Source organism: Hyperoodon ampullatus, assembly GCF_949752795.1.
Source record: "Hyperoodon ampullatus genome assembly, chromosome: 11".
In the NCBI taxonomy this organism is placed as follows: Eukaryota; Metazoa; Chordata; class Mammalia; order Artiodactyla; family Ziphiidae; genus Hyperoodon; species Hyperoodon ampullatus.
In genome coordinates this window covers 7,786,999-7,803,318 of record NC_136924.1, presented here as the reverse complement: position 1 = coordinate 7,803,318, position 16,320 = coordinate 7,786,999, and the positions used below count along the sequence as shown (strand labels likewise).

At 35.6% G+C, this 16,320-nt stretch overlaps 1 protein-coding gene across 16 annotated transcripts in view; it reads left to right on the top strand.

Annotated features, from left to right (window-relative positions):
• PPFIA2 (PTPRF interacting protein alpha 2) overlaps window positions 1–16,320 on the top strand; it is a gene marked incomplete at both ends in the record, with an annotated part of 446,629 nt that overhangs the window by 291,634 nt on the left and 138,675 nt on the right. For all 16 annotated transcript variants that reach the window (XM_079715018.1, XM_079715015.1, XM_079715013.1 and 13 more), the window contains one exon: window positions 12,793–12,909. In XM_079715018.1, coding sequence (XP_079571144.1) covers window positions 12,793–12,909 — 117 coding nt within the window. The remainder of the gene's footprint in view (window positions 1–12,792; window positions 12,910–16,320) is intronic.

Genomic DNA, 16,320 nt, shown 5'->3' with positions numbered 1-16,320 from the left:
CCTTTTTTGTTTATTTGGAGGAGAAGTGATATATGTAGTCAGTTGTCCCTCTGCCTTTAGCTGAAGCCCAAAACAAATTAGCATATTTTGATACTTCTGACTTTAGCGAGTAAGGGACCTAGTGGTAGTGACCGTGGGGAACACGAAGAAGTAAGCCTTTGTTCTATGTCAAGAAGTACTTTATCATGATCAATACCTATAGTAAGTCCTATTTGCTTTTTTCATTGTGAGACAAGTGTTAAAAGATAAACTGAGGCATATTAAAAATTTGTAAGAGTTTATTTGAAAAAAAAATCAAATCGAGCAATGCCAAACCACAAGTGGTCAGGAGTGCTCCACCATAGGAGCCAGGGGAAACCCTCAGAAATAGTGCAGGAGCAAAGAGAAATTATTTGATTGGCTGTAGCTTAAATCCTAACTGGCTGTTTGTGGTCGGTTATCCTAAGCGTTTGGTTGTGTCATCTTGAGGCGTTACAGGCTTAGATTTTGGTTTGCTTCTGTAGGTCGCTTTGGCATTAGAGCCACCTCAATCTGATGGCCTTCTTTTTTAATTAAACTATTTTTTAAGTAGAATTCTGCTGTCTTCTTTAGGGAGGGCAGTTATTAGCAGTGGCATCTTCCAGGGTGATGGAGATTGCAATGTACTTTTTCCATGACATTCAAAACTTTCAACTAAATTCCTGCCGCCATTCTCAGCACTCAGCACTGAAGTACTGCAGTTGTTTACATGTGGTGTTGCACTCCCAGTGCCATTTGTTTACCTCAATGAATATCTTCCACCCCTCCTCATTTATTTATTTGCTTATTTGTATTTTCAACTGAGGCTTGCTTTCTTGCAGTGAAAAATAAAATTTGTTCAGTATATGTTTTTCTATTATTGACACTTTGGGAAAACTCTTTAGGACTTCTCTTTTGCTTTTTTTCTCTGGATTAATTCCTCTACTTTACCACACTAACAGCGTCCTTGGACATTCTTATTACTCTTCTTTCATCTAATGCCATTCTTAGCTGCTACTCTACTACAATAGCAGTACTGTGCCTTAACAATATCCACTAATACTGTCCAATTTAAGTTGTTTTGTATTTTCCGAAGCCATTTATATGCTTCTAATGACAAGGCCAGCATTTGATTTTATCATCATTTTAAATATTAAAGAATTATTTGACTAGAGGAAATAAATAAAAATAAAGAGTAACCAAGTATCAGAAAAATGTAATGACTGAAATACCGATTAGATGAAAAGGATAGAGATAGTTTGGTAGAGAGTTGTAATTTAGATCAGAATTACTTATCAATAACTATCCTAAAATACAGCTATTGTTGAAATTACTGTTGTTGAATGTTATAGTTAACATTGGAAATAGAAATCATAATCATTCACTGTAAAAACAAATCTATCTAAGGAAACATTTGAAATTTTATTGTTCTTTCAACCATTGTCTTAAACTTAAAACTAAAAATAACAGTTTCGCATGACAGTTACTGTTTTAAAAATGGTCTTAAAAATCTTTAATATTATCTTAAAAGAATTTTTTCTTTTTTTTCTTTTCTTTTTTTTTTTTTTTTTTTGCCGTACGCAAGCCTCTCACTTTTGTGGCCTCTCCCGTTGCGGAGCACAGGCTCCGGACGTGCAGGCTCAGCGGCCATGGCTCACGGGCCCAGCCGCTCCACGGCATGTGGGATCTTCCCGGACCGGGGCACGAACCCGTGTCCCCTGTATCGGCAGGCGGACTCTCAACCACTGCGCCACCAGGGAAGCACTAAAAGAATTTTTTCATCATTAAAAACTAAATAAGCTTAGATTCCGTAGTCATACAAGGTATCTTTATGTTTTTAGATATAAGCAGATGTAAAATTTGGAAATAGCCAAATTGCATGTACTGTTTGTGTACTATCTTTTTCATCAAAGCATCACCAGAAACTTACTGGTGATGTGCTTTTAAATTTTAATATCCGGTCAGTTCATCTAATGGGAATTGGAAAGGCTGGTCAGCCAAAGTGGAGGAGGTTAAAAATAAAAGTATGCAGTATGTTCTAATTAATTCAATAATTATTTATTGACTGAATAGTACAGTGGTAAAAATTCTAAGCAACCACCAAATTAAACTCTACTTCCCACCTCCAAGCTGTCTGGTCATTCATTAGGATAAATGGATTCATTCTTTAAATCGTTAATTAAATAACTATTTTTTAAACTTGACAAGAGGTGAATCCTCACAATACAAACCTCTGATTCCCATCTCAAGACAATTTGATGGTTCATTGGATCAGTTACGTTTCACAAGTTTTCAGTCTATCCATTCTCACTGAAAAACAATGAAAGTTAATGTTACACATGAGCTGATCAAACTTCATTGGACTACATGAAGTTGCTTTTCACTGGTTTTAATATGCTTCAGTGATGCTTATAAATCTTATGTCCAAAAGCCAGAGCTGAGAAGTGAAATTGCTATTGCCTTAGTATCCTTAGTTCTGTTTGAATAAGTGTCTCAATCTTTTTGGTTTCTCAATTAATATATAACAACACAAATCCAAACTATTGTGTCTGGAGAGTTGAGTTGCTTAAGTGTAAATTGTAAATCCCTGCTTTTCTACTAGTTGCTTTGTCTTTGTTTTTTTCATGTTGCAACCTCAGTGTAATCTAAGCCTGGAATTAAGCTAAATTAGAATAAGTTATCTGTGTAGAAGCAAATTATGTGTTGGTGTAGTGAGACTTCTGTAAGTCTCACTCTTGGAATTGTTAATTGAGTTTGGGGTAAAAATAGATGAAAAGAATCTTTGTTAATTAGATGTGGGCACTGTCTGGAAGTTGTTGTTAAATACCTAAAGGCAAATATGAATTTAAAAACATCAGAATGAAGATCCTTGGAGAATTAGCATGAGTATGGTAGACATGATTTATTTTAAAAAGTAGCCGGGAAATTTTCAAGGTAAACTGAAATGCCTGTGCCACAAAAGAGTTATAAATAAAAATGATAAATAATGTAAACAGCATAATTTCTATTCCTAAAAATAATTGAAGACATCTTCTGTGTCTAAATTGTTTTGCCAAATGAGGGCAGGTAAATTCCCCTGCTATCAGACCACAAAACTGTAGTCCTGACCTAGATAAATATTTGGATTTTGTATGCAGTGAATCATTTCATTAATTTTCAAAAGGCATTGTAGCATAATGCTTAGAAACCATCTATTTTGAAGGTATCATACCTGGATTGGAAACCTTTGTCGTATCTTTTTCTGTATGACCTCAAGTATATTATTTATGCCCTTTATGTTAGTTCCCTTACTTATAAAATAAAAATAATAATACCCAGTTTATAAGGTTACTGGGAAGATTGAATGAAATAATATATGTAAATTTCTTTGCATGTATGTGGCAAATAATTGATGTTCAACATAGAGCAACTATTATTATTGCTAGCAGTTCTTAATTATACATTTAATTTCTAAACTCCTATTCTTATTTGTCTTATTTGTCTTCCTTCCTTATCCAACTTCAGGGAAATGTCTCATACATTGACATTTTCAAAAAGATGAGGAAGAGGAAAACAAGTGAAAATCAAATTAATTTACATTGCTTTTCTGTTTCCACTTTAAGAATTTTGTTGGCAGAAACAAATTTCTAGATACCCTTGGAATTCCACTTTCCATCTAATGTCAATCTTTCCTAAGTCTAAAGCATATAAACACAGTGTGTACTTCAGTGCACCTCAATCATATTACCTAGGCTACAATACACTTGTAAATTTTTTAAAAAATATTTTAAGACACAATGAAATTGCCTGTTATGTTATATTTATAGAGTATCTCTTGTAGACTTTCTTTAAGCTGCCCTTCCATGGTCCTATCCCTATCCTCCTTTACAGTTGTCTGTGCCTTCTACTTCGCCTCCTCACACTGACAGTTGTGAATATCCTACAAGGCTATGTCAATATTTCTTGTCCTTTTCTTTCTGTATTTCCCCAGTGAGCTCTTCCATGCCCAGGGCTCCTTTTCACCTTGAATCATGTAATACGAACTTTAGGAAAGACTTCAAGTTCATATGGTCTTTTATGTGGATAACTAATTTGCTTCTCCATGTATACATTCTCAAGTATTTTTCCATCCAATTTTTCCAACTCCCTATAGGACTTTTCCATTCATACAGTCTGCTGTCATTCAATACTACATAAATATTTCTAGAGTGCTTTCTACTTGTCAGGGAGTTTACTAAGAACTGGGAATAAATAATCAATCAGATATAGTTTCTGGTCTCAAGGCACTCAGTGTCAAAATGGGCAGTCAGAAAACTAACAGCCAATTGTGCTAAAGAGTGATAATTTGTATGATATGAGTTATTGGAGAATGCTAAGGAATTATGTAACTTAAATCACTGGGATGCCACCCATGCCACAGTGCATGATATATAAGCTAAGACCTGAAAGATAACTGAGAAGAGTTAAGGAGGAGGAAGGGTGTGTAACGAAAAACTCTGTCCTACCTCCTGTGATTCTCCTTTCCGCTCACACTACTGCTACACTTGCAGCACTTCCAACACCAGCTATACGGGAGTTTTTCCCCTACCAAACAATTCACTGCAACACCAGCAGAGTGTCCTATAGTTTAACACAGTTCTGACACTATCTACCTGAAGGTAGCACCAGATCCTACAGGTTAAGGGCTCAGTCCCACAAGACCACTCCCACCCTACTTCAGATGCCAATTGCAAGTCCAATTTGTCATCTGTGCTTCTGACTGAATGGGTATAAATCAGAGACTCCCACTAACCCCTCCTTGGGTTTGATTAATTTGCTAGAGCAGCTCATAGAACTCAGGAAAACATTTACCTAACCTACGTTTACCAGTTTATTAAAGGGTATGATAAAGGACACAGATGAACAACCAGATGAAAAGATACATAGAGTGAGGTCTAGGAGGGTCCCGAGTTCAGGACCTTCTGTCACTGTGGAGTTGGGATACATCACCCTCCCAGTATGTGGATACGTTCACCAACCTGGAAGCTCCCCAACCCCTGTACTTTTGAGAATTTTATGAAGGCTTCATTACATAGGCATATCAGTCATTAAGTTCATTTCCAGCCCCTGTTTCCCCTCTGGAGAATGGTGGGTGGAGCTAAAAATTCCAAGCTTGAAATCACAGCTTGGGCCTTCTGGCTATGAGCCCCCATCCAGGAGCCCACCCAGAATCCCCCATTAGAAAAAAAGATGCCCTGAGTGCTGTTGTCAGGAATTTACAAGGGTTTTAGGAGCTCTGTGCGTGAGCATTCCAAATAAATATAAAAACTCACAGCCAAGATGGCATTTTGGGTGTGTGTAACTGCAAGTCCTTCAATAAGCTAGAACATGAAGTATGAATAAGAAGATAAAGGTGATCATTATTACATTATAAATGCTTATAGTACATCATATACAATTAAGTATTTTACAGTCCAAGCACACTAAAACCTAGATATTATTATCCCTCATTTTATAGCAGAGGAACATGAACTTGAGGTTAAGAAACTTGTATAAAGTCATACAACCAGTAACACCTAGAAGGGCCAGGACTCATCCTAGGCCTTTTAAGAATATTTAAGAATGCTATGCTTCTCGGAATCACCTTCCAAATAAATTACGGTGCGAAATTATTTGTTTCAGGGTCCACTCTCAAGAAATCTTAAACTTGGAAGAAAAGATAGTATAGATGAAATGATGTAAAGAAGAAAAATTTATATAATGTGCTGAGCACAGTTTTTGGCACATTGTAAGAGCTCATTACATGATTGTTATTTTACTGTTGTTGTCTTACTGCTTCTTTCTTTGTTTCCCTCATTTACTAGAATGTAAGCTTTTTGAGAGAAGGGCTTTTTTCCCCAGTGGTGTCTCATATTTAGAACAATGATCAATGAATCTTTGTTGAATAAATAGATTAATACATTTTAGGGACTTCCCTGGTGGCACAGTAGTTAAGAATCCGCCTGCCAATGCAGGGGACACGGGTTCGAGCCCTGGTCCGGGAAGATCCCACATGCCATGGAGCAGCTAAGCCCATGCACCACAACTACTGAGCCTGTGCTCTAGAGCCTGCAAGCCACAACTACTGATCCCATGCGCCTAGAGCCCGTGCTCCACAACAAGAGACGCCACCACAATGAGAAGCCCTCGCACCGCAATGAAGAGTAGCCCCCGCTCGCCACAACTAGAGAAAGCCCGCGCCCAGCAACAAAGACCCAATGCAGCCAAAAATAAATAAATAAATAAATAAATAAATAAATTTAAAAAATAAAGTGCTGCAAGGGACTTCCCTGGCAGTCCAGCGGTTAGGACTCTGTGCTTCCACAGCAGAGGGCATGGGTTTGATCCCTGGTTGGGGAGCTAAGATCCTGCATGCCACGCGACACAGCCTAAATAAATAAATAAATAACAATAATAATAAAAAATAAAGTGCTGCAAGAAAAGAACTGTCAACAACTCTACATCTGGCAAAAAATATCCTTCAAGAATGAAAGTAAAATAAAGACATTATCAATGAAGGCTAAGAGAATTTATCATCTGTGGGCCTGCTCTAAAAGAAAGTTAAAGGAAGTTCTTCAGGCTGAAGGGATATGACCCCACAGATAAGCTTGGAAGTTTAGGAATAAATAAAGAGCAACAAAATATGAAAAAAATACATTTTAAACACTTGAGAAATGTGAGAATATAGAGATATGAAATAGACTCTATTATTTTCTCCCAAATCACATTTCTCTTAAGAATCACATGTCTCTGTGCATTTCCTGACACCTGAAGTTTCCAAGATGTCAACTTTCAGTGATGTTTTAGCTATCTTTTGAAGAGGACATCTTACATCATATGAAGAACTCACTAAAACATTTTTATGAATCTCAAACTTTTGTTTTCAATAATGAATTTCATTTTCTGAACTCTCTGCCTGGAAAGTTTTTCTCCCAGATAGCCACATTGCTTCCTCCCTCTAATCTTCAGGTCTATACTCAGAAATCACCTAATTCCTAATTAAACTGCACCTCATAGCATCCCTCCCTTGCTTTAATTTTCCCTTTGCAATTATCGCCATTAAAAAATGTATTCCAGGGCTTCCCTGGTGGCGCAGTGGTTGGGAATCCGCCTGCCGATGTGGGGGGCGTGGGTTCGTGCCCCTGTCCGGGAGGATCCCGTGTGCCGCGGAGCGGCTGGGCCCGTGAGCCATGGCCGCTGAGCCTGCGCGTGCGGAGCCTGTGCTCCGCAACGGGAGAGGCCACAACAGTGAGAGGCCCGCGTATCACAAAAAAAAAAAAAAAAAATGTATTCCATTTATTTTTGTTTGTAGTTTGTCTCACCCAACAAGAATGAATTAAAGAACTTTGCCTTTTCCCCCTATTAATTTTCCTAATACCTGATATATCATCAGTGAAATATCAAAGAATATATGTGAAATGAATGAATCTCTCCAGGTCATCAAGGAAAACTGTTTTTCAAAGAAAGAGGATCGAAGAGAGTCTGTTGCAAGACATGCTAGGAACCCTGAAATAGTCTGGTAGAAAAAGGGATGGGGGCTGGGGAATTTTCCTGACTAGAAAACTGGCCACCAAGACCACCAGTAGTCCACTGTGTGAGCTCAGAGCTTGTCAGAGATTGATAAGAGCCAAAAACAACCTGACAGAGGCAAAGGTTTAAAGAAAAAAACTTGGAAGGCTGCCATGGGAATATAATGGGTTTGGGAGTACCTAGAAGCAGTGAGTCAGGCTGTCAGAAGCTTAATGAGCTATCAGGAAACACAAAGAAGGGTCAAGGCAAAGCAATAAGCCAGAGAACAAGAATCATACAGATGCCAGAGTTTTAGCTGAAGTACGTTAGCTTTTTGAGTCACCTGTCATTCTTTTATCTTCTTCCTTTATTTTTTTTCCTCCTCTTCATCACCTTGACTAGCCTGGATGAGTACCGGTACACCCTCAGGTATTCTTTTTTTCTAAAGAACTCTTTTTTTCTTTGCCCCAGATTTTTTAAAAAAATTTTTAAACTTTTTATTTTGTATTGGAGTATAGCCGATAAGCAATGTTGTGATAGTTTCAGGCGCACAGCCAAGCAACTCAGCCATACATATACATGTATCCATTCTCCCCCAGACTCCACTCCCATCCAGGCTGCCACATAACATTCAGCAGAGTTCCCTGTGCCATACAGTAGGTTCTTTTGGTTATCCTTTTTAAATATAGTAGTGTGTACATATCCATCCCAGACTCCCTAACTATCCCTTCCTCCCACCCTTCACCCCCCCACCCCCGGCAACCATAAGTTCATTCTCTAAATCTGTGAGTCCGTTTCTGTTTTGTAAATACATTCATTTGTATCATTTCTTTTTAGAGTCCTCATATAAGCGATATCATACGATATTTCTCTTTCTCTGTCTGACTAACTTCACTCAGTATGACAATCTCTAGGTCCATCCATGTTGCTGCAAATGGCATTATTTCATTCTTTTTTATGGCTGAGTAATATCAGATGGGAACTCGTTAACGGTTGATCCCCAAATTCCCCCCACACCCGCATGAGTTGCATGCGTCTTTTTTTAAATAAACACACCCCAAATCTCTGTAACATATGGACCTCCAGGAGCAGGAGAGGTGTCTGGGAAGTACCTGGCTCGGGTTGGCCAGAAGGGCACATTTCCACCTCCCAAATAAGTGCAAAGACACTTTTAGTTGCAAATGACAGAAAACCAATCCAAACAAGTTTGAGCACAGAGGGGAAACTTTGGGCTCATTTTACTGAAATGCCAGGGATAGAGTTGATTTATGGCTAAAATCAGCAGCAGAAGTAATTCATCAGGGCTCCAGCTTTTCTACCTGCTTCTCTATGAGGAGGAACTGATGGCAAACAGAACTCTGATCATATCCCACCAGCTCACGTTCCATAATAGAAAGGAGACTCTTCCCCCATATCTCTGCCAGAAATTTCTCTCAAGGAATGTTCTAATTGCCCTGGCTTAGATCATGTGCCCACCCATTGGCCATGAGCTCTGGCCCCCTGATTGACAGTCTCTCTAATTAGAGTGGGGAAGGAAAATTCCCCAGTGAAAATGTAAGATGTTGTCACCAAAAGGAATATGAATGAATTCTGGGCATTTTAAAACAAGTGTCAACAAACACTTGACAAATCATGGTTGATCAGTTAAAATGACTGTGGAAAGTTTCTCTTGACCAGTGTTCCATGGGCCTCAGTGGATTGGTATGTGTGGAAATGCATGCAAAATTCTGCCTATATGTGAATCTGTCCAGGGAGGGGTCCATACCTCAATGAAGTACAAAGGATTCCAAGGTGGGAGGGTAGCAGTGCTTCGAAAGGAAATGCTTCCTCCCCGTCCTCACCCACCATTAACTTCCCCTGACTTAACAGAGCCCAAATGCAAAGCCATGTGAGACAATGTGACACAGTAAAAAGTATAAAGATAAGGACTTCTGATTCCTTAGTTCTCATTAAATTCTCTTTATCTCAGTTTAATCACTTGTTAAATGTGGATCATAAGACCTAATTTGCAGATTAAAATAGTTCAACACAGTTCTTGGCACATAGTGGGTTTCCAGTGCATTGTGGCATTTATGTCACAACTGAGTAAGCAACAGAGACTCCCCAGAAGTGATTTGTCCTAATCACCACGCCATCCTATTTGTAATAGGTCATGCTATTTAACAGTGAGGGATCCAGTCCTACTTAACTATTCTAGACAAGTCACTTGAGCCCTCCCTTCAACAGCTTTTTCTGTCAGTAGAGCCCAGAGAATGTTTTAAGGCTATCAGCCACTTTCATTCTGCTTGCTATATTTGTAAACCACTTCTGAAGCCACCTACTGCATTCCTTTGTCAAGCCAGCTGGGAGAATTTCCTAAAGAGGCCTGTGCTACCTTCAGCTACAGATTTCTAGGTGACCTTCTCTGCCCTTTTGAACACACAGAAGAGCAGACCCAACCCCCAAAGTTGTATTCGCAGGAGAGAACTTCTCACTTTCCCCAGTGTGAAAGGAAGAAGAATCAAGCTTATTAACACCTACAATAAAATCAGATGCTGAAGCTTTGCTTTCATAACTACCCAGGATAATTTGTTATTGAGCAAAAATAGAACAGAATATAATCATATTAGAATGATAGAGAATGTAGAGGATCCTGCATCAATTCTCCAGTTTCAAAAATCTAATTTGCAGGACTGATTTTTTAGAAAAAGGAGAGTTTGCATGTTAGTGGTTGAAAAGTTTGTCTTTCTTGGAATTAATTGTCATGTATATATTTTATGAAAAACTGGAAGTTTGTAATTTTTTAATATAGTGGCACAACCATATTTGCATAAGATTTTCCATGTGAATTTGGTGTTTTGACTTTTCTAATTAAGGTCATTAATTTATCATTTCACTGAGTCATTCAGTAAATCTTTATAGATGGCCTGCTTTATTATAGGCACCAGGGTGTATTTGATATTTATCTGAACTACTAAACAAATTGAAGTTATTCTGTAAACTGAGAGTTAAGTCTGATGTTTAAATATTTTTTAAAAAGGTCTCTCTTCACTTCTAATTCAATAATGGAAGAAAAAGCATAGAATTTTAAAATTTATTGTTACTGTTGTCTTAACATATTTAAGTCATGGATGTTATCTTAGTGAAATGTCAGCATACAACACTTTAATTAAAAAATTCATAATAAAGTTTTATTATGTATTGATTATAATATAATATTGCTTTATGCAAGAGAAAGATGTTAAGAATTTAATATGAAAATGATATATCCAGGGACTATTTCATTCTTGTTTTTCCTTTGATGTAATTCATTTCTACACTAACTAACATGAGAGGAATGTCTGATGATTCTCAAGCACAGTAAATCTTTATCTTTTGTTACTTCTGAATGAATTAGGTTTATATTCTTTGTTTTTCTATATCCATTTATTATTTAATTTAACATTTATATTGAATCCCTGCACATACTAATGTGATGTGCTGCTTCATATGAAAATGTTGTTTTCAGTAATGTATTCCTTTGAAAATTATTTTCCCATGAGATATTGTTAGGACTTCTGCTAGCTAAATAAACAAGCAAAGTGAGTAAGTAAATAAAGGAGTAAAATATTAGATTTTAATGAGTAAGATACATACCAAAATAAACACAGATATATTGTAAAAAGTATAATGGCTAAGTACACTTTCTCTGAGAAGTAGGTTTTTCAGCTGACTTTTGAAAGCTGAGATTGTGTCAGCTGTAGTCTGAGCTGGGGAAGAATCCTTCAGGCAGGAAGATCTGCAAGTTCCTCAGTTCTGGGTGAGAAAGTGCCAGGTCTGTTTGAGGGACAGAAAGGAGGCCATTGTGGCCGAAGGGATCATGTAGGGTGTTATAGACCTTGTTAAGAAGTTTAAAATTATGCTAAATAAGTTGGGAAAACAGAGAGGTTCTTTGGAAAGCTGAAGAATGACACAATATAACTTAAGTTTAAAAGATGAATCTGGCTGCTTTGTGGATGATAGATTGTAGATGTGCTAGAATGGGAGTAAGGGAACCAATTATTTTGGTGACTGCAGTACTACAGGAGAGAAGAGCTTTTACAGAGTTGTTCTTCATTATGTGGTGATATGCCCTTAAGAATTGATAAGTTATGTGTTGAATTGCTGGAGGTCATATGCAAAATCACTTTTTCTCATGAATATATCATTGGCATGTGGGCAGCAATGGCAGGCAGCAGGACACATACCCAATCTCTCGATGTCTTTTGTTTACCTGATAATTCTTTGTCTGTGTGACATGTTGGTCTCATAATTTCAACATATAATTTTAATATGACTCAATATTTATTTAATATAAATATTCAATATAAATATAAAATTCAATAAATATTCAATAAATATTGAATCATATTAAACTTATATGCTTAATATGTACTAAAACTATGGACATTGATTTCCCCTAGAACCAATACTGACTCAATATCTGGGTTGATACTATAATAAAACTTGCCAAGAAACAAATAATTTATGGTATTAATGTAATGTAAAATATTTTCAAAATAATATGCATAAATAGCAAATATATTTTAAAAATGCTAGAATGTGATTTTCCACTCTGTATATTATTAAGATCACTTAAACTACAACTATCTGAGAATCTGTTTCTTAGTTCAAAGTATCATGTATATAAATCTGAGCTAAAATTTTGCAAGAATTAATTGCCTTCTGAGAATTTTTTTTTGTAAATTAACTATATTTGGACTAGAAGTGCTAAAATAATGGCCGTTAAAATAATGACAATGAGACTAACTTAATTCTAAGTGCTCATGATAGTGGCACAAATTGATTAAGTCTAGCCTCTTTATTTGCTTGTTTTAAAATTGCAGACGTGCTGTCTCTTAGGGAAGATGAATGTGCTCATAATTAGTTTTTAGTCATCAATTTTCTGATTTATCTTTCTTTCATACTTTAAAAATTCAGACTAATACAAATTTTATTACATTTCATAAGTTAAATTAAAAAGTAATTTCTGAATTAATAACACATGGATCATGCCACTGATTTAAAAACATCTCAAGCTAGATAGATACATTTTCCAACTAGAAAATATTTTCTTAATTTCACATTCCTATAAATATTATAAATATTATTCGAAATGCCAGCCTAAATTTTAGAAATATTTTTGAACTAATAATATGAGTAAAATTTAATGTTTATTTTCTGACTATTTGTTTGTATTCATTAGTTCTTAGCCGCATTCAAGTAAACTCAGTTTTCTTATACTTCATACTCTATTTTAGATTTTAAAGGCATGGTGCTTTTATTTTGCAGATTGTTGCCTTGCGTGAACAAAATGTTCATATACAAAGAAAATTGGCATCAAGTGAGGGATCCACAGAGTCAGAACATCTTGAAGGGATGGAACCTGGCCAGAAAGTCCATGAAAAGGTATGACACATATGACATGCTCTTACATGGAAGTGTTTACTTGCTATATCATTTGACAGGAGTATGAAATATTTGTGTAATTCATGTAATAAACATTACTGTGTTTTGACTTGTTGATCAAAAGTGCATTATTATTTCCTTTATCATTAATTGCTCCTAATTTGATTCTCTCAAAAATAATATATGTGTGGATTTATGCATATACATATATTTGAATTTCTCATTACTTGCTATTAACTTCTCTTAAAAAGAATTTAATTACATATCTGTTTGAACATATCTATAATTGAATAAATTATAAATTGAATAAATATCTAAATATATCTATATATCTATATAAATATGTTAGTAATCTATATCCAGGACTGTTTAAAATACAGTAACAATAATTTTGATTTATAAGTGATATTATGTACAATTCGTGACTAATCTGTGGCTTATCACTGCAAAAACTTTTTTATAATATCTTATTTGACTTATTTTCCACGTGTTTGATAAGACCACAGCAGTACTCCAGTTAATGAGAAATTACATAAAAAGATATCTGAAGTCATTAGACTTTTACTGTTTTTTAGAAGAAATTGATTTTCCTTTCGGGTGGGGCATAGACCCAGGCCAAGGAAACCAACAGTCTGTTTGGCGCTTTTCTGTGCTGAACCACTTGTTCCCAGCACGAGAGAAAGGAAGTCAGTTGCTGGTAGGTCTGGAATCAGATTAAGATTACATAGGCATTTGCACATCCTGTGCATGAGACTTAGACCATCTCCTGGATATTTGCAAGTTATAGCCCTGGATGCTTGAGCTCCTTAATCATCAAGACCTCATAAATCAGGTAGCTAAATTGGTGTCATTGTGAATATCAGGTTTTAAAACATAGCGATTAAGAAACAAGTGACTACCACAACGCAAATAGCACTAGACTTCTTATCATAAAATAAATTGAGCACTTCCTCATTTATCCAGTTGAAACAAATGGAGGGGCTTCTTATGTTTCCTCCTTCAACTGTAAAAGCAAAAGAAGCCAAGTAAACCAGACATTTCCTGAGACCGCCATCAATTCTGGTGGCTGAGAAGCAAACAACTCTTCATTAAAGGCTTTACTATTTTAGCCTTTATCAATGTATTTTTTAAAAATCTTAAGCTAGGTATTAACAATAAGCTACAATCTGACAGCTAGATTTCATGAGCTATATTTCAAATTTGAATAAGACTTATTTCTCTTTCCTTCAGATAAGTAAACTGACATTACTTCAGTAAGTAAACCACCAAGCTCTTTAGAATAGGGCATTTGCACACAATCCTCAGTTTAGGAAACTAACATGTCATTTTACTATTACTGTTTCATTTTACTTATGTCATCAGTAATACAGTGCTATACCTTTCCTCAGAGAATTACAGAATGACATTGGTTTGAGTATGAAAATGGACTTTATGGTCATCTAGTCTTTTTCTTAGAAGTCTTCAAAATATAGTGATGCCATATTATGCTAATCTAGACTAAAATTAAAGAAATATGCTTTCAAAGGCATAAGGAACTTAAGATCTTGTCTATTCGCTAACAAACCATTTGGTGCTTAAAGCATTCCTCTAGTACTTCTGGGGAGTGGTGTACTCATACATGTAGTTTTTTTCAAATATTTTTTTAAGATATAATCCCTAAATATTTAGTCATTATAGAATATAAGACAATTCATGTCAGATTAATTTTCAGAAACTGATTACAGAATTAGGATGAGGACCTGTGAATAAATGATGTTTGTCTCTATTGGACTCAACAGATAGTAGTATATATATGGAGGTTTCTGAGTATTTGAAGACTTAAAGTACTTGTCTTTAACTTTCTTTGCCTTCCAGTTCTCGGTGAAGGCATTTCAGCCAGTGTAGAAGAGAAATTCTGTGCCATTGCTAACTCACTCACACTTTTTTATAGATGTAACTAAAAATTTTTAAACATTGTTATTATCGGCATACTTTTTTTTAATTTCCCAGAATTGTAGGAAGAGTGATTTCCAAATGCTTTGAAATAATGATGTACTAGTAGTTTTAAAAATATCGTGCCCCTATCCTGCAATGTAATCCTAAAATGTATGTCATATATTTTTTTTAATTTTAAAAATAAACTGTGCTTTAATCCATATTACCCCTGAGATGATTCAAGAAAGAACTTTAAAAGTTTTATTTATATCATATTTCTTTGCCTGATATTTCCTTTGTTTTCAACTTTATTGAGATATAACTGACATATAAGATTATATAAGTTTCAGGTGTGCAATGTGATGGTTTGCTCTACAAATTGTGTAAAGTTAAGGTATACAGTGTGATGATTTTGTATAAGTATGTATTGTAAAATGATTACCATGATAAGATTAGTTCATTCATCACCGTGTGTGTGTGTGTGTGTGTGTGTGTGTGTGTGTGTGGTGAGAACATTTAAGATTTACTTTCTTAACAACTTTCAAGTATACAATATTAACTATGGTCACCATGCTATACATTAAATCCCCAGAACTTATTCATCTTCTAACTGCTGACATTTTTTGATAAAAGCTGAAATAATATCCTAATTATTATTTTTGTCATCCCTTTATAAATACTGCTAAATTATGCACCTGAACATTATAAATCATCTTTTTGAAATTATCCCCTTTAACAGGATTATTTAAGGTATGTTAATACCATTGAATAACAAGTGTTATAGGATTGTAATTTAAATCCTAACACTTACTTTTTCAGTAACAAGTGTTTAAAAGGTATATTAAAACAAAGGAAAAGAGAATATTATTTTGGGGAGTGTCTATGTAGCGAAGGTTATCAGCGTAGGATGACTGTAGTATTAGTGTATAAACTGCAGAGGGATTGTTGGGGAGGAAACATGAAACGATTGTCAAGTGCTGTGGAGCTGTCAGAAAGTGACTTGCAAATCCTAGTCACAAGTATCGCCCTTTGTTTAGGGCAGTAAAGTTACTTAAATTACATAGTCAGGGTAGGTTATTAGCCAACAGGAGAGGTTTTACGGCAGTGGCTTGAAAACTCTGTTGACAAAATAGTTGATAAAAATAGTCTCATAAAAGCACACTCTGAAACAGGCCTACTACTCATAGAAAAGTGGGTAATTATTACCAACATTTTGAAAACAAAAATGAAAAGAAAAAATAGGCTTAACTGAAACAATTTTGTTTCTGTGTGTCATGGATTTAATCAGGTGTTCTAGAAGAACATAATTATCCATGGGATAATAAAAAAATTTTCAGAACACTAAATTTTACCTCATTAAAAGTTCAGGGCTAGGAGCCATAACTTTCTTCCTGCTGCTTTCCAGAGAGGAGTTAACTTGTGAAAAAGAAATTTTAATAAACATGCTTCTCTTGTCAAAGAGGTAGTAATGCTCCTGGCTCATATATTCTGTACTTC